General features: G+C 38.9%; 1 protein-coding gene across 1 annotated transcript in view; it reads right to left on the reverse strand.

Annotated features, from left to right (window-relative positions):
- Positions 1-14,312: 14,312 nt before the first annotated feature.
- MLLT3 (MLLT3 super elongation complex subunit) overlaps positions 14,313-27,265 on the reverse strand; it is a 119,009-nt gene continuing 106,056 nt past the window's right edge. The window contains exons 9-12 of the mRNA XM_082300862.1: positions 27,052-27,151; positions 24,127-24,198; positions 22,265-22,336; positions 14,313-15,542 (exon numbers count right to left, since the gene is read on the reverse strand). Of these exons, the coding sequence (XP_082156988.1) occupies positions 15,411-15,542; positions 22,265-22,336; positions 24,127-24,198; positions 27,052-27,151 (376 nt within the window). The 3' untranslated portion in view covers positions 14,313-15,410. The remainder of the gene's footprint in view (positions 15,543-22,264; positions 22,337-24,126; positions 24,199-27,051; positions 27,152-27,265) is intronic.

A 27,265-nucleotide genomic window follows, 5' to 3' on the forward strand; every position in this document is an offset into this window, starting at 1 on the left:
AACTGAGAAGCAATGAAAGAAAAAAACTGACTGTAAATATTTTTTTTCTTATTTAAATTTATTAATAATAAAAAGAGCTTCAGAAGTCCCCTGTGAGCTAAAGGAACACTCTTGTGTTACCATACTAAATCTAGAACTGAAAAACCAAGAGTCTGATGACAGTCAGAGGGAAGCTGACTGTAGAAGCAGGATTAGGTTCCAACAATCATTCCCTCGTGGTGCTGCTGTGCATAAATCTGTGTCTCCATCAAAACTTGTAGTAGCTGAGGAAGTATCGTCAGCTTAGCAGAACTGGTAACTTGGTGCACAGCAGTTAACAAGGATAGAGTAGTTGCAGTCCTAGGTTACATTAAAAAAATGTAACCTAAATTGACTACATAAATGGTCCATGACTTAGGTTCCATATGGCACCATGATGGACAGGGTCAAAAAATCCACTAACCTTCCCATGACAGCTGCTTCTTGCTGTAGCACAGGCTTGAGCACCCTGTTTGTAGTAACTGGAAGATGAGATCACTGAGCATGGACCCTGCACACTTCGAAATCCAGTCAGATCTCCTACTTTGATGAGGACTTGCTATGAGGTATGAGAACAGTGTATGGCCCGTGTACAAAGAAAGGGGATTATTCTGATCACATGTGAGATATGCCTTCCCAGATGGGTAACAAGAGAAGATGTTAGGAAAGATGAACTGATTTTCTCCATGATAAGATGGCTAACTACCCTCAGCTTTCAATCTCAGGCATGAAAACGTTTACCTTGCAGACTGGTTCAATGAATGCACTTTTGCATTCACACTTCTAGCCCAAGGTCTGTGATGGTATGGCACTGTCTGGAATCAGACCTGGGCTGTCTAGCCAATGAACAATGGGCTAATGGAGACTCATTGAAAGCGTGTTTGATTCTGTTTCAATCATTTGATCTATTTGTTTTCAAAAGCACAGCACACAGATTTAAGAGGTTGGTGTTGCTAACTTTCCCTGTTACAATAGTCCTTTTGAAATTGGTGCATAGCTTTCAACAAATTCAGTGCAATTGCTCCTGGGAATCTCAATTTTTCTTATTTTGTTTTGGTTTTGTTTATCTATATTATTTAGATGGTAAATTTCTCCATGATGTTCAGAGACTGATGGAGTGCTGTGCCTACTCACAGTGCTGTGTAAGTAATAATTCAATCTCCAAAGTATTGTAAAAGTGATTTACAGTGAGGGACAATAAGTGATTCAATAAGTGTTTCAGTTAAGGCTGTAGGGTACATAGTAAACCTCTTGCCTGCAAAACCTGTTTCAGCTACTGTGGCTCTCTGCAGATCTGTAAAAATTCATGTTTTTAGCTACCGAAATTTGGAGACAGCAAATTCACCTCAGAGTTTCAGATGCTGTAAAGAGACCACGTCATTAACAATTCATTTAAGCATTAATAACCATTAATTTTTTATTAAAATATTTACGTATATGCAATCAACTTTTAATGTTTTCGGCAATGATAAGAAAATAAAACTCCAAAACCTCAAATGTTCACTAACAAAGGATAGTGAAAGAAAAGTTTATAAAGAAGCCAAACACCCCAAACCTTTATGCAAAACCAGCAGACAAAACACTAAGTATTTTCAGGTGCATTACCTTTCAGACTAGTTTTGCAAATCTCAGATGCAGGCTGTACAGAAAGTGTAGCAAATTGAATGAGTTCTCTGTATACTCCTGTGATACAGAAAGAATAAATATTGACATACTCTGGCTGAATTCTTTACTCTTGATTTTAAAGGTTTCTCAAAACTCTCTGGGGACTGCTGTGGAGTTATATATTGAAAGCATAAAGACCTACTGCTGTATCTTAATTTCTTGAGGTCAGATATTGTGATCCAATATTGTTATCGACTCAGGCAATTTACACCCAGTAGGAGGCACTTGGATGTTTTTCTATAGTCCCAATACTGCGTGATTTGGGCAATTGATATTCATGACAACATGACACATATATAAAATACTTAGGCAGGCAGAGAACAAAATGGGGTAAAAGCCTCAGTGACTGGGGGACCCTTTTGAAGAGTAATGTTAATGTCACATATACTGTGGAAAACTTTACCATGTTGTTTTGGCAAAAATTTTCAAATGGTTGTCATTCCTGTTCTCTTCCAGAAATGACAGAACTGTGAGGCATAAAATCCACAGCGTTATTCTTTCATCTCAGAACAGAGAGTGCAAGCTCAGACTTTTAAATGCTTTTGATGCTTTTAAAGCCAGTACTCAATGCAAGGTATGTTAAACCAGTTTAAAAGAAATGGCTTCTCTATCATGTTTCAGCATTTGAGGTTGTAATACAAGGCAGAACAGTCTGAGTGCTATTTTTTGTTTCTGTTGCCTTGATAAGGTAAAGACAAAAAGAAAAAAAAAAACAAAACTACCAGAGATAAACTGGAGGATTACCAACAGACATTAAGTAGGACATAATGAATCGGTAGCTCTGCTGAGAGTTTAACAAAGGCATCATTGTTCTGCCACAAAACGGGTGAAAGGTTAATCAGAGGCAAGAGCATACTAAAATTTGGGGACAGGAAAAGATATTAAACCTTCTGAAAATATCAAAAGCTCACTTTTGAACTTTTTCACCCTGCATCTTCACCTCCCCTGAAACAAATCAAGATATCCTGATCTCATTAAATGACTGTTTAACTTTTCTCAGAAATGTATTCCATACAGCCTTCATTCTCCAAGTGAGGAAAACCTGTCATTTTTCTATATTGACTCAATTTCCTATGGTACAGGCTGCTTTTGTGTTTCAGCTTTTGAGCACCAGAAAAACTTTTGGCAGTTTCACATTCAGAGCCACTGTACCGGGATTTTGAAAGACTCCATAAAACCATGTCTGATATTCCTCCACTTAAGAAATACTCTCTGAAGATTAGCCCCACAAGACATTATTCTATTGGTTTGCATTGCTCTTACTCCTTCCCTCTAGCAAATTAACATACCTTCATCCACATCAGTCCTTTGAAATTTTTTTTCTAAGTAAATTCTAACACTATTGTTAATGTCTCATGCTCTCTCACCTCAAGTTGTATATATGTCAACACCCTGCATTCCTGCCTCTCTCTAGTCCAGCCTCCACCCCTAAAAATTTCTTATGGTATTCCCATTGAAAGCAATTAGCAGCACCAAAGCTCATTCCCTCCTTCCTGTTAGCAGACACAGTACCTTTCCTCTTGGCCTGTTTGCCTGCAGGCAGGACAGTTGCGAAGACAAGTGTTCTCCGTTCTTGTCACAGGTCCTTGGCAAGGGCACTCCACGTGCCTCCTTTCCCTCCAGGAGACAAAGCCAGTAACTTCAAGACTGCATTATTAATTGTCTTTCAATTTTGGTGCTATAACTGTTCCTACCTTCAAAGAAAGAGTCTTCCACCTCTTTTTCTTGTATGTACCCTTTACACTGTACCAACACTGCAAATGGGTACTTTACCATTTATCTATTCTCTCTGATCAGCCTCATATTTGAACAGCATGAGTCAAATGTTTCACCAGTTTTCTAATGCTCCCTTTTCTTAAATTCTCCTTCCAACTTAGAGGAAATTAGACAATTATAACTCCTTAATTTAGAACGTATTTCACTTGAGATTTCAGTATCAAACAGTCCTTGGCCTGTTTTGAGATACAGTGGCAACTTCATGCCTTCTAAATGGTTTCTATTTTTTCTGGCTTCCACTGAATTTTAGAGGACAAATTTGGACAAATCTTTTCAGACATTCTGTGGTCCTTCTGGATCACACTGACCATCTTCTTCTGAAGACCACCTATAGTATACATGGAAATAGACTTGAAGCTGCATCAGAGGAAGTCCAGACTGAACGATAGAAAACAGTTCTTCGCCGAGAGGGTGGTTGGGCACTGGAAACTAGTTCCCTGTGGAAGTGGTTGTAGTAGCAGCCTGACAGAGTTCAAGGAGCATCTGGAAAACAACTTAATCATCTAATTCAGTGTTAGGTGATCCTGCGAGGAGCAGGGAGTTGCATTTGATGGGTCCTTATGGGTCTCTTCCAACTCAAGATATATTCTGTGATTCATCACAAAGTACTTTGGTAGGAGGAACAAATGTCACATTGGGAAAAAAGAAGAGAGCATATCCATACTTTGTACTTTATGCATCTGTATTAAGCAGAGAATACAGTTAAATTAGAAACTTAAGTTGCAGTTAAAAGAAAAAGAAAACCATGCCCTGCAGGTACTGAAAGAAAAGGGGGGGATGATTCAGTTTGGTATGAAAGTAACCAAAAGTATATACCTTAAATAGCGCAAACTGGACACTTAGAATGAAGGGAAGATCACTGATTTTAGGGACAGGGAACCAGGGACAATTGTCTGTCATGTAGCATTCTCAGATTAAAACCAAATGTCATTCAGACATGAGTTGTAACTCAGCAACACACAGTTGGGAGCAACCACACGGAGAAATTCAGCATGTGTTATGGAGATGCTTGATAGAAATGATCACTAGTGACATGTTGGACATGAAAACTCATTCACCAGATCTCCTGGAGCCAAACAGATATTTCTGGTGGGTTTTACGAATCCTACTTATCATATAATCAGCCTGGATTTCTTCAAGTCTTTCTATAGCTTCACTCCCATTTTACATTTCACCTTTTATGGTAAAAGAAGTCACTAAAGCAAAAATTCTCTCTGTTGGGAAAACTTCTAGCATAAAAAAAATATTGTCCAGAAGTTTTTATGTGTCATAAGTCCTTGACCTTTCAGGGAAAGTTCAAAGAAGACCACAGTCCTCTTAATCCTTTATGTTACACAGAATTTGTTGCTAAACAAACCTTACATTTGATTCATCAGTTTAAGTTTGCATATCAATGTGTAACTAGGTGTTGTTTCACTAAAAAAAGGATATTTGTTGCCTAGTTTTCTGGCATCTGTCTTGAGAGAGAATGGGGGGAAAAAACCCACTAAAACTCAGCAAATGATTTCTCTGTTTATATATCTTCAGATAAAGAATGCATCCCCAGTTCTCCTCCAGACCCTTTGTGCTGCTCTGACAATAGGAAGAGACAGAAAACCCTTGTAACCCCATTCATGAGAATAAATGCCCCAGACTGGATGACAATTGCTTTTCCTACTCTAAACTGCACAGCAGCCATGGTTGAGACTACATATGATCGAACTTTATGGTCTGATAACTGTCCCAGTCATAATTGTCCAGATTTTATTTAGTCACCATGGATAAGCTTGTGGGATGCCCAGTGTCTTCTTAACCTTGGATTTTGCTGAAAGGGTCTACCAAGCCTTCATGTCTAGGGACAAGGCTCAAGGAAGAAAGGAGGTACTAGGTGTCAACGAGGAGTTCTAATATCTCTGGAGCAATCCTGTCCCCCATATGTGCATAGGACCTGAAAGAACACATCAACAGGTGCTAAGCAAGCTGGCTGACATCCCAGCACAGCCATACCACAGCAGCTTGACAGGTCATGACTACAGAAAGGCAAACATAGTACCTATGCCTTACAAACAGAAAAGAAGGGTTATCTAGTGAACTACAAGCCAGTTATCATCTCAGCTTCTGGGAAATTCATGTAGGCAATCCCCTTGGAAATTTCTTCCAGGCATACGAAGGTGGTGGTTGTGGCAACTAGCAACATCATGCATTTACCAAGAGTAAAAGGTGAGAGCAGTGGATGTCATTTACCACAACCTTAGTAACCAACAAATTCTGCCGTGGTATTTCCATATTCAGGTTCAGGTGCGAACGTCTGGGTGGGGAGACAGCTGCATGGGTAAAAACAGTGGTTGACTGCTTAGGTGTAAAGGCTGGTGATTAGTGGTTTGTGCTCAACCTGGAAACTGGTTAGGGGTGGCATTCCCCAAGAGTCTGTTGGGATCTCTCCTGTTTTACACCTTTATCAGTGTCTGGAGGGAGAAGATGTCGTGCACCTGCCTCAGCTTTTTATGTGACACCAAGCTGGGGTGCCTGTAGTCAAGCACTTGATGGCAGGGCTGCATGACCTAGACAAGTGGGAGGAAGGGGATGATGATGACCCTGTGAAATTTAACAAGGGCAAATGTTGAGCTTTGCTATGGAAGGCAGAGTGCTGCAGCACTGCAGACTGGGTCTGGGGAGCAGCTCTGAAGGAACAGCCAGGTAGGAACCTGAACAGGTGCCAGCTGTGTAGTATGTGAGAGCCATGGATCATCCCCTCTTCTCTCTGCTCAGACCACATAAGAAATAATACTTTAAATACAGGAAAAACATTGTCAGACTGGTGAGAGTAGAGGGAAGGCCCCCAAGATGGTGGGGCTGGAGTTCTCTCTGCAAAGAGAGCTTGTAGGACCAGGGCTGGTTCAGCTGAGGGGAGGGATGACTTTGAGGGCACTGACAGGAGGGGATGGAGGAGACACAGTCAGGCTCTTCAGCAGTGCATGATGGGAGGGTAAGAGGCAGCAGCCCAAGGTGACGCATGAGAGGCTCACGCTGAAGATGAGGTGAAGCTTTTTCCTATGAGGACAGCCCTGCAGTGGAGCCAAGGCACAGGGAGGCTGGGTTGCCTCCTGGTCCAGACCCTCCAGCTGAGCTTGCTCTGGGCAGAAACTGGAACTGGAGAGCTTTCCAGGTCCTTCCTGTTTAAAATATTATATTATTTTGCTTTTCTGCTAACCTACACACTCTACCTCATGCACCTACCCTCTTTTTCTCCACGAGAGCCTTGGATTAGAAAACCATCAGGCTGTGGCAAAACAAAAAGCATTCAGGAGCTTTCCAGGAAAGTTAGGAAATCTTTATCACTACTTCAATCCTATTAACTAAAATAGGTTCTTACTAAATTCTAGAATGTGCAATCAGTTCATTCTATTTCCTGAATTTCCCTCACAGCAATCACAGATTCATTCTTTAACCAAAGCTACCATAACACAAATATCAAAACCATTACTAGTTCAAGACATCACAGTAACCATTGTGGTTGGATAGTCAGGTTTTATATCTGCTCTCCTTCTAAGAAGAAACAATTGGAAGTTTACCATGGTGTTGGAGAGACTCACTGCCCAGTCAGCCATGGTGACATGGCAGCATTATGGGTTTTCCTATTCTACACACACTATAAGTTTAGTAGGAAGTCTGAAGGCCGCCTTGTGATTCCACCATTAAGATCTTGATCCTGCAAACAAACACCTCTCTGACAGCCAGGTAAGTCTTACAAAGAAGACTGTAAACCACATGTATTTGTTGTCACAAGTCTGGGAGAAAACATAGCATGATCAACTCTTTTAATAGAAATTTCAAAATCAATCACCATACCACAATGACAGAGGCACATGAATCCAGTGAAGCATGCTGCTGAGATGGGACTGTTTAGCCTAGAGAAGTGAACACCCAAGGATGATCTTGTGAAGAAGACACATCAATACATATGGAAGGTCAGGAGGTGATTAAAGACAGCCAACAGGATTTTAGGAAGGGCAGATCATGAGTAAGTTAATGGCCTCCTACAGTGGAGAAGGGAAGAGCTAAAGATGCCACTTACTTACACTACTGCAAGGCCTTTGAGAAGAAGCCCTCCATGGCATTCTTTCTACTAATTTGAGAAGATGTGGGTTTGATGAATGGACTGCTAGTGGCCAAAGAATTGGCTGGAGGGCCACATCTAAAGAGTTATAGTCGTCTATGCACCAGTAACAAATTGCTACTGCCATAAACCTCAAGGGTCTGGACCATGAAAAATAGTATATCTCCATCAAGTAGTGCACCCTCAGCAGTTTCCAGTGACAGCAATATGAACAGTGCAGTAGATGCATTGGGGACATACAGAGGGACTGTGAGAGGCTTGAGAGGTAGGCCTGGGCAAACCTCATGAAGTTCAACAAGGTCAAGTACAAGGTTATGCAGCCGGGTCAGGGCAATGCCAAGTATAAGTACAGGCTGGGCAGAGAATGGAGTGAGAGGAGCCCTGAGGAGAAAGGCTTGGAGATACTGGAAGACAAAGAGCTGGATGTGACCTGGCAATGTGCGGTTGCAGCCAGAAACCCATCCACATCCTGGGCTGCATCCAAAGCAGGGTGGGCAGCAGGGTGAGGGAGGGGATTCTGCCCCTCTGCTCTGCTCTGCTCTGGTGAGACCCCACCTGCAGTGCTGCATCCAGCTCTGGGGTCTCCAGCATATGACAGGTCCAGAGAGGGCCATGAAAATGGTTTGAAGCACATCTATGAAGACAGGCTGAGAGAGTTGAGGTTGTTCAGTCTGGAGAAGAGAAGGCTTTGGGAAGACCTCATTGCAGCTTTCCCATAACTAAAGGGGGCTTATTTGAAAGACAAAGATACCTTACCAGGACCTATGGTGACAGGACAAGGGGCAATGATTTTGAACTGAAAAAGGGTAGGATTAGATTTTAGGAAGAAATTCTTGACTGTAAGGGTGTGAGGCAGTGGAAGAGGTTGCCTAGAGAAAATGTGGATGCCCCATTCCTGGAAACATTCAAGGCCAGGTTGGATGGAGCTCTGAGAAACCTGGTGTAGTGGAAGGTGTCCCTGGTCATGGCAGGGAAGTTGGAACTAGGTAATATCTAGTAGTCTCTTCCAACAGAAACCAGTCTATAATTCTATGATACAGTAAGTGCATTATTAAACATATAATAAGAAAAATTATCGTTAGTATAAAAACCAGAGCCAACCAACTGCATTTGGACTATAAGGCAGTATACCAAAATTGTTGAAAAGGCTCCTTTAAAATGACTTCCATTTCCTGTGAATAGAGGGAGATCTGACCCAGCTTTGGTCCTTGGCTAGAAACTACTTATCCAGGAAGAAGAAAAGCCTGTTCTTAAAAGAACAGTTACATAAGGCTTGTAAGAGTGTGCCTGGATGCAAAAACGTACATTTAGTTTACTTGAACACTCAGTTCCTGAGAAAGGGCCAACACAAAGAGCTTCCCAAAGAATCTGACAAAAGCCCAATGGGATTTCCAAGGAGAAACCATGGAGTTGGACCAGACGTTCTCTCAAGGTCCCTCCTAACCTCAAAAATTTTGTGAAGCAGAGTCAATCTTGCTTTCCTTGCTTTAATTCCATTTGAAGAAGAAACTGTAAATCCAGTGTTGATTTAGGCCACCAGAGGTTCGGCAGATGTTTAATGCATCACATGGTCATGGGAAGAGCTTGAGCCTTCATGTTTCATTGTTAAAGTCACTATCTTTAGAATGTAAATCAGGAATTAAAGAAGACATTGCATTGATGGAGGGAGAACAAGTCTCTCTTGCCCCTTCCTCCCCCACCTGCCTCCCTGCAAATATAAATCTGTAACCACAAAAGAGTAAAGAATAAGAAAATTCATCTGAGCAACCAGCACCATGGTTAATTGTAAACATAATTCAACTTAAACTAAGGCACTGCAGAGTTCTATTCCATAGTTGCAAGACAGTAGCAAGTGCCTATTGCAGCAACCTATCCTCATACCTGTGACAATGCAAAGAGAAAGGGGTGTTTAGCACAGAAAAAGCCGACACTTAAGTTTTTACATAGGTGGTGAGCAGATGTCCAAGGGAGCTTAAGCAAGAGATAGCCAAAACTAATTGAGTACCTTAATCACTTACTTCACTTCATACACAGGCTGAGATTCATGCATTTCTCCAACAGCAATAAAAATAACATTTCTAGGCTGCCCTGCTTGCAGTGGTCCAAGAGACCATCAAGTCACATCTCGATCTTAGACATGTCCACTTTAACAGAAGCTTATTCTTAATTCATCCAGTTAATTACTATACACTGTGCTAACAAAACCTGACACTGATGAAAACAGTTTTAACTTCTTATGCGCAAGACAATTTTTAAGAGAAAACATTTCAGAGGCTCATACTTGTTGGACAGAAGTAGGACAAAAACCAAATAGTAAAGGAGTCACTACCACATTGCACTTTTGTTTTATGCCCTTCCCAAAGAAACAGCCACATCAGAACAACCCCACCCCAACCCTAACCAGGTGCCTAGCAAGCGTGGAACTTACAGTCGGGGACTAACAGAGTTGCAAAAAAAAGAATTAAAATGTTTAGCTGAATAGGCAAAGTGAAAACGTAGCTGCTCATAAAAGTTGAAAGAAAACTGCTTCATCTTGGATAGCCTGGGTGGTACTGGCTAAGCATATCATGAATGTTTCCTCTGCACCACTCAAAAACTAAGCCCTCCTGCGGCATTTTGCACCATTTTCTAGACCACCCACTCAGATGAGGATACACAAACCACATGTGCTAGGAATGTCTGCCCTGCACTGAAAGCAATATCAGCATTATGACCTTATTCCTCACACAGCCAGAGTTTTAATACAAACTTGCTTGTATTTTCAATTCCTTTGATTCTTTAATGATTTGTATGTAGTCACTGGCTATTAGATGCTTAACGATTTGAAAGAGGAATGTAATTGTAGGAAAACCCCAGAATTATCACAGTAGAAATATTTTTAGCAAATATTTCCTGTCCTTTTCCTCCCCGAAAGAGATAGGCTTTATTTCTAGGTCTTACTAAAAAGCTGTATCTGACATCTTCACAAACCCACTCTTTCCTAACCAGGACTCAGACCTTGCATTCTGTCTCTCTGTGAGCAATGATAAAAGGTAGTAATTTATTCCTTGCTGTGATGAGAAGGGTGAAGCTTACTAACAGAAATCCCAGCTTTATAGCATCTGTTCTCTGAAGGAACATAGAAAAATGCATAACCCATTTGATGGGAAGATTCAGGAAATGGTTACTTCCAGTCAGAATTATACTGAATGATAATAAAAATACATCTGCTGCATTCACAGGCCTACATTTGACTTCACTCAAATTTCCAGACTGGAAAAATTAAAAGTAAATGAAAAATGCAAGATTATCACTTTGCAGTACAATCAGTCTGGCTGAGGTAAAACATAAGACTGTAAGTCAGATGCAATAGTGAAACAAATGTGAAACAGACATTAGCATCCCAAACAATAAAACAGCCTAAATGTTTTTATGTTGCTGCAATCTCAATCTCCCTCTGCTCTACTCACCAACTGCAGCAGATTTTACAGTAGCAAACCAAGGCAGTTGTATTACTGCATCTCTTCTTTACACCTTTTTTTCTTTCCCCCCACTCCACCCCACACCCCAGGGCCTTGTTCTCACTGTGGTAATACTTCTCTTTCCTGTCTAGTCACAGTGGCATTTCTTGCAGCTCAATCAAATGCAAGGCCCTTACAGTGAGTATGCTTTGATGTTAATTTATCTGTCCAGACACAGAGCCAGCCTTGTAAATGTCATTGGTTTACCAGCATTAGTGCACTGATTAACTCCCAAGCATGCACTAAAACACTGCAGATATACATGTTTTAGGATATATGTGTTTTAGTCGCCGTTATCTGTTAGTAAGGCTTTTATGTGCAGCAGTAAAACTTCGTACAGTGTACAGAACAGCTTCCTGGTGTACACTACATTCTGCTGTACACTGCTTGACAATTAAGAAAACCATCAAGACTCATTAAAACACATGCTTCACACTTGCTGAACTTTGGAACATGTCTTATTTCACTGCTTATTTTTGTAGTTCCTGCTAGCTCCTGCTGTGGCTGAAAACCCAACAAAATTTTCATCATGATGCTTAGTTTCTGCAAACCACGGACCAATGAGCAAACACAAAACAGACTCTGTAGACTGAAATAAGAGTTTACTAAAAGATAGTTTGTCATTAAACTGCAAGTGGTAAAATAAGGGATATGGTGTATATGAACAAATCAAACATCCTATCATCAGAGTAAGATAATGCATACAAAAAACCCAAATGAATGAGGCAGCTTTCACTTCAGACAGTTCTACAGCTTTCCCATCAATTTTGCAAATTAAGTAACAGGTCTTGAAATCAATGGGTCATTCAAGACACCCCAAAACACTGGTATAGCTTCTAGGAAAGGAAGATTGTACCAAGTAAGGACCAGGGACTCAAACTAGATTGTGAAAGTACTTTATTTCACTGTGAGAATGGGAAAGAAGAACAATGGGTCAGGCAAAACCCAAGAACTTGTAATTTCCTTCCCAGAGACTAAAAGTAACTTTAATAGAAATACACTGGGCTCTCCAAATGCACTGTACTGTGTGCATTTTGTTTCTGAAATTGAAAGCACAGACTTTTCCTAAAAATACCAAACCAATGAAGAGAGAGAGAAATGACCAACCATTTCTTACAGTCCAAAGCTGAAGACTGAGCACGGGTTTAGTTTTACCTTGGAAGACTCTCTTCACTTCAGTGTACGAGAGGAGGAAAGGAGGCCCCTTCCTCATTTCTAGCTCTTTTTCTTTAGCATGGACTAAGATGGCCTTCAAATTTAGATGATACTGAAATTTTTGTAAAGCCTCTCAGCTGATTAGATTTTGTAAAAAAAAAAAACCAAAAAACCAAAACTTGTCTACCCAATTGGACATCCACTTTCTGAGGAGGAAAGTTACTAGTGAGAAAACTGTCTTTGCTACTGGATACAACTACTGCTCTAGTAACAGTGACTCACACTGAGGATTATGTTAGATATTGGAATTTACTTCTAATCTCTGCCTGTCTGGTCCAAATTCTCTCATATAACTGTTTTAAACAGCTTTATGTTAAGTAAACTCCAAAACATTTGTTGCCAAAACACTCTAACCCATCCCAAAAATCAATGCTCATAGACGTTACAGATTTCTTAACGGGTCTACCCCTTCTAAAGGGTATCTTCTTGTTTTTCCTTTAAGAGAAATATGAATGTCTGAAATTAGGTGAACATATTTACTTTGTTTCCATATACAAAATTAGATGAAAATAGCTAACTTTAAAATTTAGATCAAAACTTAGTCACTCTATTTCTATCAGAGTGTCGTGAAAAAGTCAACACACACATTGACAACAACAGTCTATTTTCTTCTCTCTCTCATTGTATTAGAAAATTTAAGAGTTTAAGGATGATCCACAGCTTGCATGAAATTCAGCACTGATTTGCTACCGTAATTGCTGTCATCTCCCTTTTATGCCTATTCACCTCGTTTCTCTTTTCCTCTCCCCCTGTTCTCAGTGTATAATAAAGCTTATCTGGTATTTTAAGGGTAAAATGATTCATTTCACCATTTCTAAAAAAACAGTGCAATAGTCGTACTAGAAGTATCCCCTTCTGAAACTCAATGAGTCTTTACCACAAGACTTAGTTAGAAAAGTCTAAATGGACAAAGTTCCATATACATCTGGTATAACTAAAAGACAGGAAAGTTGAACACACATTTGTAGACCAAAGGTTTTTAAGGTTGCTTTTAGATTACCAAACATTTTTATATAAAACAATCAATAAAAATTGAAGTTTATCCCCTTTACATGCACCCCTTTTCCCTTCCCCATCGTCACCTGCCTTCTGTCAATAGTAAAGTTAACATTACACTCCCACTCCTCCATCCCCTCCCCAATTGCACATTAAGACATGGACTTAAAAGAACAACATAACGCTTCAAGTATGCTTCATGCCAATCATCAATAAGAGTCATAACATTACTGAAAAAGTACACTTATTCTTCGGAAGCCTAAGGAGGACTTCCTGTGGAGTATGATCAAACAACATTTTAAATAAGAAAAAAGCCCCCAAACCCAATATGTATCGTGCCCTTTCAAAAAGAGTAAAGTGTAAAATTTTCTTTGGACTTAAAGAAACAGTATTGAGATTCACCATCTGAATAAGAAATAACCCCAATAGTTTTTCAGTGCTGCACAAACTGTGCACATGAAACAGTAAGTCATAAAGATACTACTGTTCAGCTCTACACATAGAGACTACATGTGGCATATAAGCATACACATGACATACTGGCCTGTCTAGTAACAAGATACATCGTTTAGCCTGGTAAACCTGAATAAACCTTTGCATCCAGAAGTATTTTAAAAATTATTATTTTCTCTTTTCATTTAGGAATTTGGATTTTTAATATAAGGATGATGATTTCATCAAGAAACCATCAGCAATGTGAGAGCATGAAGCATTGATGTGAAACTGAGTACACATACTCTCATTTGATGCATAAATGAGGATCCTGATTTTAAGAAACGATGGATGGTGTGAAAGAATACTCATTTTTATAGATAAGAAATTCTTCTGGAAACATAATCAGGTTATTGAACAGATACCAAAATCTGGAAAGTTTAAAAAGCATATATGCATGTGTGTGTGTATACATATATATACACACAGGTGTGGTATACATATATATATAAACACACACATCTAGATGATATCAGACATGTATTTATTCCAACATTTAACTGTATAACAACACATTTTTTTCATTTCAAATAAAAGGTTTTAATTTAGCAGTTGTAAAAAAACAAATGAAATAAGAAAAAAATCCCCAAAACAAACTATGCAGATCATATACTATATGAACAAACAAAAATGTTATGCAAAAAGTTTTATGGTAGAAGTGAATCACACACTGGCAGCAGAAGAGTGTTGAAACTCAAAGTAATAAATAGCCCCAAATTTAGAATTTTCTACAACATTTTCTTTAAAGACAGGACCAGTACTTTTTCTTCTATGATGAGCTCCTGCAGAACACCTTCACTCTAATATATATTTTATTTTGCAACATTTAAATGGACACAAGAATGTAGACTGCAAGAGTTGCCAGATTCAGGACAGTATACATAACATTTTTTGTTAAAAGTCTTACTGGTTTATTCACTGAGGCTAGACAGCAAGTCATATGAACCTATTTGGTGCACTTTTTAACCATGGTCAATATCAGTAGGCGGATAAAATCAAGGACCTGTAGTCCAGCTTGCTGTGGTCCAACCCACTGTGGTAGACAGGAAACGAAATACAGGACCACTGCTTGGTCACCAAGCTTTTATCTTGTTTCCTGGAACTGCAGAGGTGGAATCAAGACTGTAGTGTTTTAATTGACTAAAGAAAGACAGCAAGAAGTGGCATTTTAATATGAATAATGTTACTAGGCTTGTGAAAGTACTGCATCAAAAGAGCACACAAGGGACCCCACTACTTGCAATATCTGGTAGTGTCACTCAGTGACTCACTGACTTTAGGATACATGTATGCAATAATAAATAGATCAGTTATGTAGTAAGGCAGTGTGTTGAACATGCATTCATCTTGTGGACTTGAACACCACAGAGAGAGATACATGATATCATACACATTCATTAGGAACAAGTATTTTTGTTTGTTTTCCTGTGTTTGTTTTTCAAGGCTATCCAGGCAAACTCTTCCAGAGCTTTTTCTTCTTGAGAAGAGTGGTCCTCTGAGTCTCGTCACTTTTTCTCTCCCTTATCAAGAGACTGGCTTTAAAGAAAAATAAAAGCTGAAGAGGTTTTTGTTTTTTTCCCCCTCCATTTTGGTCGCATCATTCTGCAAATGTCATTTAAAGAACAGTTTTGATGCAGCCATATGCTGAATCCTCAGGAGGTTCCAGATGTTTCCAGATAACTCTGTAGTTTACGGACTGTGGTTTTGTCCAGTGAACAAAGATCAAAGTCAAAGGTTGTATTTGTGATATGAAAGTGTCCAGTTTCTTCTATAAGATTTACTATCTGAAAGAAAAGAAAAGATGCAGTTGGAAATTCCAGTAGTTTTACATGCCCAGTGAAATTATTAATAAGTACCATGTGAAAGGCCTAAAATGAGTCAAACTGCCCCAATATTTGCAAGTTTAACCATTATCCTTATCATTTGCTTCCTTTCTGGACATGCATTATTGTCCAGACTACAGTACCTTGGGTTTTCTTTTTAGATCATCATCAACCATAATGTCAGGATACCTATCTGCTGTTCCAGCAAACATTAGCATTGACAACATATTTTTCAAATGTTCAAAGAAAATCTTATTTTCTAATTCAGTTTAAAAAAACAAGGGGGGTGGGGGGGCAACATTATACCCTTAAGCTCAAACAAGTAATTTTAAAAATCCCAGGTAGATCTCTGAAATATTTATTATGTTCATAGCTGCTAAGCAGGTTACAGTAGGAAATAATTGGCATAAGCCTTTCCGCAAGCAAGAGAAAGAAATAAATCCTTAGAGAGTCTAGTCCATAATCAAACAAAAAATACATTCAAGAGCTCTTACATGAACTGTTAATTCACACACTAGCAGTCACTTTTTGAGTGACAGAGTTAAATCTACTTTTTTTTTTAGACATATCAACCATGGAAGGACTCCTAGCAAGGTCATAACATCACTTAGGTTGTGGGGTCTTCATCCTCAGAGATATTCCAAAGTCACGTGGCATAGTACCAGGCAACTGGCTCCACATGACCCTGTGACCTTCAGAGATTGCTTCCAACCTCAAACATCCTCCAATTCTGTGAAATCAACAGTAGATACCTAACTTGTGCCTTTGTGCAGTTGTGACATTTTTAGTCTCTGAACTGTAGCCTATAATTTTAAAGAGTGCTCATACTCAACACGGAATTGCTGTAAAAATAATTCCAGATATGTTAAGTTCCAGGATGCACACCTACCTTGGAAAAAACACTGAGCATCTTGAAAAGCCAAAGCATTATTTGTCATGGAGGGCTAACACAGTGCCAACACACTGTTGATATAAATCTCTTACGTGCTGTTTTGAGACAGACATGCCAAGAGCACACAGAAAGGTACCCCACCCTGAAGCAGCCTCTGGGTAGCTCATGGACCGACAGAGCAACACTGCTCTTCTCAGTCCTTCCAGCCACCCCTTGTGCAGCACTCAGGCTGCACTCCAAGTCCTGTCTGCAACATCCAATTTGAAATCCATTTAGTTTTGGGGCTTCCACAGGCACCTCCACTGAAACACTACTGCGAGATATTCCTTGATTGTTTTGAGCTTTATTACTCTGACTGCAATTCCTTTTCCACAGCTGGAGCAAATACAGATGTATGCACACGTGGGTTATAGAATGTACCTTAAAAAGACAAATATGGTAGGAATAACCAGCTTCACAAAGAACAATGAATTTAAACTAAACATTTTGTAGTTTTCTGCTCTCCATGTCGTTATATAAACAGATATTTTTTATTCTCAGACCACAGAAGTAAAGACTATGTTGATGATAAATGAAATATGAAATGTGTATTGTCAGGCATGGAATGACACAGCCCAGGACAGATTAAACAGACTGGAAACAAGATGAAATAATAAAAGGAAAATACTTGTTACAATGAAAATCTCCCTTTTCAATCACCTTTTATTTTCAAAGGTGGGAAAAAATAAAAATAAAATCCATTTAATTTAGTTTGCAGCTGTCCAAAATTCTTAAAGTACTGGAAAAAAATCCTGCTTTTATTAACACGTCATTTAAATCTGTACCTCTTGGTTTCAGTTTCTTTTCCGTATGGGAATTTTTAATCTAAAATGACTAACTTAATTTGTCCACTTGTTGATTCACAGATTCTTGTAACACTTTTCCATCCCCTACTGTTCTGCAATTGACATGAGAAAAAGAAATCCAGTGGGAAAAACTGATTGATACCAGAAGCAAACTTTGATATGTATTGTTATTCTCATTTTTGGCACTCTCTTGAGCCTCATCGAAGAGAGAAGGAAAGGTAAGCAGTCAATCCAGCCTCCTTTTGTAAAAGTTCAGAATCTAATCTTCGGAATGCTCTCTGAATATCCACGGTGAGACAAATAAACGGCTGCACGAGAAGTTTACAGAAGCAGAGGCCAAGAAAATGTAGCTATGTTGAACAACTCTGTCTAATGCTTGCTTGTGTTACTGTGGAAGACTACCACCCCCCAGTAACCCCCACTGCAATATACTTGATTTTAGAAACAAAGATTATACAAAAGTGTTAACACATGTATTTTTAAACAGCACTGCATATTTTAAGAAATGGATAAGGACTTCTATTGATCAAGTTCCACTTTGGGCTTTTAAGCTCTAGGTCAAGGGAAACATAAACATTTTAAACATATCCCTCATCCAGCCCCCAAGAGAGATACAGTCGCTATGTCTGGGCACCTGGCAAATGACTGAAATGAACCCCAAAGGCTTTAATGGATGTACAAAAATGTATCAAGATAAACCCAGACAGCTCAATGAAAAACACCTGCCTGTGTGCCAGTCAATGAGGAATTCATGACTTACTACTAGTATTAGCATATGCATCCTTGTGCTATTCAGAAATTCTTCAAACAGAATAAAAGGTTAAGATTAGTTGCTAGGATGTCTGACAGTTCTAACATTATAAATACAGCATTAAAATGTTTTATTCTGAGAGCTCAGGCTGTTAAGAACAAAAATACCCCATTTGTTCCTGCTGTATAAGCTTTGCTTTTCTGCTGTAAATTACGTCTCTGTTTACATAATGTCTCTCCAGCTCAGTTTCATCATTATCCATCATAGTATAACTATTTATCAGCCTTTAAACAAGCAAATGAGTGTGTTTGTATAAGGAAGCCAAAGTGCAACTAATGACAGTCATTTTTCAATTTATGGAGGGTTTTAGGCCATGTGATAGTTTCCAGACCTCCAAGCTGCCCCTGGCAGAAAATTCTAAGAAGATAGTTGCAAACCAAAGTTAAGCACCTTGTGGACATGAGCAATGTAATTTTCCGCCATGCTGCATACTCATTTTTTCCTTATGCCTGTGCTGCCTAGTGCACTGGCTTTCAGATTTTTTACCCGCTGAAGATATGACTTCTGATGTCTCAAAATAAGATACAAAGTCTTACCAGAAATGTTGCTGCCTTTTGTGGGGTCACGCTAACATTTTCTGCACTGAAAATGCAGAGTTAGAAACACTGCTTTAGCTAGCCAAATTTGAATATATTGGACATGCAGCATTAACATCTGATTGCAGACTCAGTTAAAAAAAAAAAAAAGCCTCAGCACTGTAAATTCCAACCTTTTTCTTTACACTGGAAGATGTGGTAGAGAAATTTGTTTGTAAATGTAATTTCAGACCAGTTTCTGTCTTGACAAGGTCCAATATTCATATAAGAACTGCTCAGGTGATTCTCAAAGGACTAATTTCGTGGTCAAATGTTCTTTTTCACATGTCTTCTCCCTCTCAGGAAATTCTTGTATGTCTGTAAGTAGCATTTAACATCAGAATTACTTCACTATGTATCTAGGCACTTGCAGTGCAGTATCACATCTCTCCTGTCTTCTCCCTTTCTCAGCTTCCTTTAACAAAGTGTCTCAAAGAGAAATGCCTCTCTTGGTAAAGAGCTACATTCACAAACAGATACATTTTTCTCATTTCCTATTTGGCTGCATTCCTGTTTCCTGTCATGCCTATGGACTTGGTAACAACTGGGATTGAAAAAAAAAAAAAAATCCTTTTCATGTCCCTCAGTGTAAGTTTGAGAAGCTGGTGCTTTTACATCATATCAATGGCTTCACCATTCTTTCGCAAGTCCCTTCTCTGAAAATTCTCTCAAAGTCTGTGTGCAAGAGACTTACCTGCCCTAACATAAACTAACAAGATGACAACTGCCATCCAGGAACACACAACTCCATCACCATCCCACTTCACACCAACACTACCTCTAAAACTCTTGCAGCTGTCTACAATTTTCTGTTGCATATTTTTGCATTTGATCCCTCTTCTCACGCAGTAACCATAATCCCGTTATGCAGTTTTGCACCTTGCTGTTCTCACCTCTGTACTTCCTACAATCTCTATATCCTTGTATTTCTTAGTCTAGAAGTTTCATAGCAATTCCTAGAAACTTTCTCAGCTCTGTATCTTTTCAATTTCTGTGCATACTGGAAGTATTTTACATTAACTACATAGCTGCAAAGCAATAAGGACATTAAGATGGAACGGCAGATTATTTTTAACATAGAGAAGCACTGATTCTCTGCAAGTTATCCATTCAGTATTGGGAAGATATTTCTGTAAATGGTTAAAATCATATGAATTAATGAATTGCAGAATATTAAGGGATTAAAGGTTTTAGAACTAAGCTGTGTTTCATTTTATAGCAGCATAGACCATTCACTAGTGAAGACATGCTAACAGACTACTGGTAAGTAACTTGGCTCTTCCACTGACTCCTGGTAGACCTCTGTAGCCAGTATTATGCTGTTACCAGCAGAACTGAAGCAATGTCCCAGCCTGCACAGTCTGGCCATAAATCCAGCTTTCACTGGGGTTGTACCAACAGCCTGCAAATTCTCTGAACCACGGGAAAAAATCTGCACGAACAATTTCCCCCAGGAAGGCAACACCAGTTCTACATCAACCAAACCTTCATAATACAAGTAATAATGTATAAGTAATCATGGATTACAGCATTAAAATACCTCACTGTGAATGCAAGTTGTGAGGCAAAGTTTGTGAATGAATGCTTTCTCTGGTTTAATAAATAGTCTCCAGAGGAAAAAAACCGTCTAGCTTAAAATGCATAAGAATATACTCTTCTTTTTCATTTACTCAGAATAGGATACTCTAACTTTCCAGCTCCGTTATGTTTCTTTTAATATGATTTTTCCTTGTATTAGTAACATCCCACAAAGCTTACTATAACAGTGCTCCAATATTAGAACGAAGACAATTTAGAAGACAAATCCATTATTTTTCTAACAAAGACAAACACTTCTTCATCACCAAATAAATGCTGCTAGTGAGAAAGAGAATGAGGGGTTCAACTCGAAGCACTTTACTTACTTTGAAAATATTTCTTAGGATGGCTGAATAATTCCAATTGGAAAGGATTTTGCTAGTCCCAGCCCCTGCTCAGAGCAGGCTCAGTTGTGGAGTCAGATCTGGCTACTCCAGGCTTATCCTGTCAGGATTTCAAAAGCTCTAGACCACCATAATGGGAAAAAAAGAAGGTTTCTTGCTTGTTGCTATATCTGCTTTGCATAAAATGTTTTGAAGTTGATTTTCTTTTTCAAAATTCCACATGAAGCCACCTAAGCCCTACGGTCTGGTCTGCAGGCTGTCTATACAGGCCCAGTGAAAGCTGGTTTCATGGCCTGACTGCCCAGGCTGGGTCAGTGGCCCAGTTCTGCACTGACAGCTGATAACAGCAGTACTGGCCACAGATGTGTATCAGAAGCGATACCATTTGGAAGCTATGCCTTGGATAACTGGGGAAGTAAGTGCTCAGGAAGCAAAGATAGGGTGTGAATTTACAACACAGAGGCTTTTCTGGATTCAGTTTTCATGTGAACTCTTTGAGAATTAATGAGTAATGTGAAGTGGACAAGGCATTGCAATTCCTGTCTTTTAGCTTCCTGCAAAATAATTTCCCAATGTAGATAAAAATTTGGCTTTGCCACCACTCCGAAAGCATGCTTTGAACTAAAGCCTTTGTAGTAAAAGGAAACTTGGAAGGCAAAAATACATTAAATATGAAGGGTAACCAATATGCATCATTGTGTGTTATAAGATGAAATCTGACAAAGCTATCAGAATTCATCTTTAATTAAGAATATCCTTAGCCAAGATTTTTCTTTTCAGTGACCTCTCAATAGTTTCCTCATCTTTATTCACAATATTGAGCCTGAACTAACAAAGTGGTTAATGCTGGAGCTTGCAAAATATTGTTAATACACTTAGTCGAGAAATTTGACAAGTGATTGCAATCATTTAGAAGTGGTAAAAATTTTCCTCTTTACAACATCTCTGAAACTGGGACATAATTGTGCTAAACATGATAAAACCATCTGTGCTACAATTGCACCCGCTTTGTTGACAGTGCTTATTGTTTAATCTTCACAATTTGCATCCCAATAGTACCTGACAATCCCACTGAAAACCAAGAATACTTTCTTTGCTCTTACTGTTGCTTAACATTTCAATAAATTTGAAGCCTTTTTGGTTGTACACGTCCATATTTTGCTCATTCTACGACTTCAGAAGACTCAATGAATATATTATATTTTTCTTCAAAGTGGACTTTGCTTTGAATTCCATGTTTTCTGCTTGCCATAGAAAAAAAACCACTTTGATTGATTCTGAGACAAGGCTGGTCATTTTCAGGAAAGAGGCAACAAGATTTTTTATCAAGTGACAGTGCACAGCTATATCCATTGTCTCATCCTGTTTTCATAATTATTGATACAGCATGTTAAGAAACGTTAACAACAAACTTAAATTTAATTTTTTTTTTTTTTTAAATCTGTCATTTAGAGAGACAACACAGTTTAAAGTAAGTGCAAAAAATTCCCCAAGCTGCAGTGTAAGAAGTAATTGACTTCTGTGGACTATACAGGCTTATTAAACCTGATTACAGAGTTTTAAATAAAGGCAAAAAAAGAGATGTGACTTCACAATTTCAATAAGCACACTGTGATAGTGCATAAGAGTGCTCCTCACCTGCTGCAGTACATGTCTCTCTCTCAATGTCATTAATCTTCTGTGGAGCTCTACTAGTTCATCAAGATATGCCTAGAAACAAATCCCCCCCCCCCAAACAACTTGTTAATTAAGTCATAGCAATGTAATTCATAAACTTCAGATGACTTCAAAACCAGTACAAATAGAAATCTCATTTTAAAACTTGGAATCATATAATATCCTGAGTTGGAAGAGACACACAGGGATCATTGAGTCCAACTCCTGGCTCTGCACAGGGCACCAAGGGTGACAGCATGTGTCCGAGACCATTGTCCATTGTCTGAGTTTCTTGAACTCTATCAGGCTGGTGCTGTGACCACTTCCCTGGGTAGCCCATTCCAGGGCTTGACCACTCTCTATGTGAAAAACCTTCTTATAATATGCAACCTCCCCTGACTCAGCTTCATGCCATTTCCTCGGGTCCTGTCACTGGCCATCATGGAGAAGAGACCAGTGCCCACCCCTCCTCCTCCTCTCAGTCAACGAGGTCTCCCCGCACAGTCTCTCTTCTCCAGGCTGAACAGACCAAGTGAGCTCAGCTGTTCTTTGTAAACCTCCTCTCTAGATCCTTCCCCCATCTTTGCAGCCCTTCTTTGGATGCTAAGAGTTTTAAATCCTTCTTAAGAGTATGTCACCCAAAACTGCACACAGGACTTGAGGTAAGACCAAACTCTTCTCTGAGGTGTATTTTTTTATTAATAGTCGGCATTCCCTAGCTCAATACAACCCAAATATAAATTTTTGTGGCTTTTTAAGATACTTGACACTGACAAAAATCTTCTTAGGTGGTCATTTGCTGTCGAAGATAATCTCTGTATCTCAACTGTGATAAAAAAGCATCAAAAGACTGGGGATGCCAAAACACCCTCTTTAGAAAACATATCCCACCTTTCCACATAAGAACCAAACCCAAAGACTCACAATCGAATCAAGCTTTTTCTCTAGAGGTATGTAGTTATTTCTTTTGTGTCAACAGGGAGATATAAAGAGAGAAAGACTAAGCAAAATTAATCCAAAGGTAAATTCCAGTGCTTCTTCCCTGGGATGACAAACATGCCCCACCTCTCCCCCCTGTTATCAACTTTCTCCTTCAGCCTGAGCCATCAAAAACTCTTTTTTTTTTTTTGCTTGTAAGCAGAGAGAGATATGGCACTCAGCCTAAGCAACCAAAAAGCAAACCAAAAGATCAGAGTACGCAGATAAAAATCTAGATACTGCAACTTGCATCTCTTGCCTCATGTTATTACAAAATCTATACTAATCCCAGCAAGAGCCTTCAGAGAAACTTGTCCATAGTGGGCAACTGTGCTATGTTCACTCACGGAAGGATTGAGAGCTCTTGCCCACAACCAGTAGACAAATAAAGCTATCCCAGTGTTAAATGGTAACAGTTGCTTCATGTCATTTTAGTTAACACGCTAAACCACACTGCCACTTCCCGAAGCACAGCCTTCAGAAAGGATTCTGGAAAATAGATGTGGTTTTTTTTTCCCTAACTGATTGATTTCCTGGCTAGGAATGCATCTGTGAATTCTCATCTACATCTCATTCCTCTGTGAAGCACAATACAAACTCGTGGTGGAGAGCAGATAAAATAAACAGATGGCAGATTCCCAGCTGGTGAAATTTGCCAAATCACCTGATTGAAAAGAGGGAAAAAAAAATTCAAAATAGGAGAGAAGTTAAAAGAATTACAGAAAGAAAACAGAGAAAGATCTGCACCTAAATGAATCCAAATCAAAGATGTACTAAGATTTTCATTCTGTAACAAAGATTGGCATTTGGTAAGCACATTAGTATCATATTCTGGAGTATTTTATTGCTACCTCATCATTATTTACCTTATCACAATCCCCATTCTTCATTTGTTTATCTGCTTTGTTTTGCTTTATTGGACTTTTCACTTCTAATATCTGGAAAAGAAAGAAAATACTGTAAAAATTAAATGTGTCACTGGATACAATTATATATGGAAAATTCTGCTGTTAATAACACAAACTCAAAACTGAGCTTTTCATTCTTTAATCTGTGTAACCTACTCATATTTTTTAGAACAAAAAGTAACTTACAGCAGAAAATGCTGAGGTACAGGAATGAGGTGATAGTGATATTACCAATCCTTAAAAGAAGAAATTTCATGTCATTTAAAGCCTTCCCACCACTTTTTTTCCCCCTGTCTTTCACGTGCTGGTTGGACAGGAAGTGATTCGGCAGATAGAAGATGATGCTGAGGGTCTCTCCAGTGCCTTTGAAATGTCACATTATCACTGTACTTTTCCTGTTCTTTTTTCCCCCCCAATGCTATCTCTTTTCTTTGACAACAGAGGTTTTGAAACAGTCCTTGAAATGACTGCATGAGTTGCAACTGAAAAACAAAGCGATTGAAAGTAATTTCTTTTGCACTTATATGGTACCCTTCCTTCAAGGCCACTCACATCTATTTACTATCACACATACAAACCAAGATGGCTTCATCTGATACTGAAACAGATCCAAGAAGAGCACATTAGCAAGCAGCAGGACACCATGCTTGATTTGAAACTTTTAGGACTGAAGGCAGAAATATTTGGGGGAAAAAGAACTGTTGATTGTTCTTTCAGTTTTTTCCACAGAGAACACTTTTTTGAAGTTAAAAGAAAAATCACCATATCATTCCCAACCTAGAATATAACCAGTTCTTCTGAAAAACATCAAAGAAAACTAAGTAATCACAGATAATGGGAGATTATGTTTCACCCTTCACTGTAAGTGAGACTAACATCACTAGCATGATTAACTCCAAAACCATACTGAACAGCCACAACACAGGATAAAACTCAGCAATTAAAACAAGGAAATAAAGCCTGTAAGAACAAGTCTTCTAGAAGCCTTGCTGACATTTTTCCCCAAGTCCTCTCTCATTTCTACTTCCCTTGGTTTAAATGACTAAACTGCATATATGCTCCCCAGGCTGACCAGCATCTTAAGAATACACCTGGCAGACAGCTATTTCCCTATCTAGAGAGAATGACTGCAGATATGAGTTAACCTTACTTGATTTACTTAGCCAAGAGTGGTGCATGTTCAGAATCAAAACATACATTTTTGAGGAATTATTCTAGTCCTTTTGTTCAACACCTTCTGGGGTTACTGCTGTGTAGGCCAGGAGAAGGAAAGTTTTGTGTTGAAAAAAACCCCCACCCAACCCTACAAAAAACCAGACCTTTAGTCATGGATTCAGTACCTCTTAGATGCTTTTATTGTTTTCATAGGAAGAAAATTCTTGGTTTCAAATAGAACCTTACCAAGAACACAATATTATTTGAAAAAGCTGCTTCCTTACAGTGCTCTTGATGTGTAGTTAAAATTTAAGATCTTAAGCACTCTTGTTTAGATGAGATACAGCACTAATCACATCTGAGGAAGCTTATACAAGTACTAACTCTGTCTTAGCTCTTCAGTTCTATAAAGGAACTTAGTCAACACAAACCTGATTTCAATCAGTAAAAGATATCATCCTACAAAGCAAAGCAGCACTACACTACCAAGAAGAGATTTCAAATGTGGCTGTAGTTCACACAATTTGAATTCTCTCAATGCTTCCCGAAATTTTCAATTTGCAGCTCGATTAACAAAATTTAGCTCAATTAAAGAAAAAGAAGAAGGTTTGTGACATTCAATTTTAGCTGGCACACAGCTATTGTTTGGAGTGTCTAAATGTGGAGGCAGACCTTCTACTACATCACCAACAGGCAAAGGAACACAAAAGGTGTATCTGAGTGGGCTGCTGATATTGAGACTTACTTAAAAATTACTTGGGCTCTTTAGAAGTCCTTTAGAAGCCATAGATAGATTTTTTATTTTTCTTGTGCTTATGTGTCTAGTAAATGCAATATTCTTTATCCTTATTAGCCAGCTTTTATACCTCAAGACTATATCTTAAAAACTTGTAACTTTTGTATGGACAACTTAGAAGAGCCTACAGCAGCAGAAAATAAGAGTATTTTCTGGACAGGGAATCACCTTCTCTCTGTGCACAAAGCACTTCCTAGTTAGTGAGGCTTTTTTCCCCCAAGTGTACTTGAACTTAGCTAACATGTATAATAATATTTGAGGTTTGTACTATAGCTTGCATTGGAAATGTTAATAGAAAAACAAGAGCAAGTATATAATATCTGCCAGATAATTGAAGCAATTATAGAGAAGATATACAGAAAACACCCACCCATGAAACTCACCCTCTAAACCATGAACTTGTGTTAGTACACGTAGACACTATTCTAACTATATCATAAGCGTAAGTAGCCATTTACTGCCAGTAAGTGTCCTGACAGCTTTCTGTATGACAATTGACACTGGGAATGAATCATGACTCCTTAAAATAACTGACAAATGGGGTATTTTATTTTGTAAAGAATATAAGTTCTTATACTTTATTTTATATTTAAAGAGTCTTAATAACTGGGGGTGAGGTACCTCCCAAAAGCTAACTCATTTATCCCTGGAGTATTTTGCAACTCCAGGTAATTTACTTCCTTTTCTTTGAAAAACCAAACTCCTCTATGTTGCTACCTCAGAAATAACAGCCATGTTAGCTCTTACAAATGTGGGACAAGTACTCTGATGCAAAGTAAAAACTATTGTGCCTTCTACTGCAGTAAAAAAATACTGTAACTTTCTAGATAAACATTGGTGGGGGGGAGGGGAAGAGATGAATCAATAAACTCTTGAGTTTGTTGCTAACTGTATCTACTGCGAATACAAAGCCAAACTGCATTTTTTTTTACCTGGCTGTTGCTGGTTTTCAGTACAGGTGGTGCTGGCTCATGATGCAGCGGTGAGGAAGCTGAGCTGCTGTCACTATCGCTGCCATCACTCAGACTAACCCTGCAGAAAAAAAGAGCCACAGCATTACACCTGCAGACAAAGGGCTGTCAAAGCTGGTGAGCCAGCCTCGGACTTTGAGGTGGAGACTTACAATGACCAATCCCTTGCTAAGCA

The sequence above is a fragment of the Coloeus monedula genome, assembly GCF_965178545.1.
Source record: "Coloeus monedula genome assembly, chromosome: Z".
Classification (NCBI taxonomy): domain Eukaryota; kingdom Metazoa; phylum Chordata; class Aves; order Passeriformes; family Corvidae; genus Coloeus; species Coloeus monedula.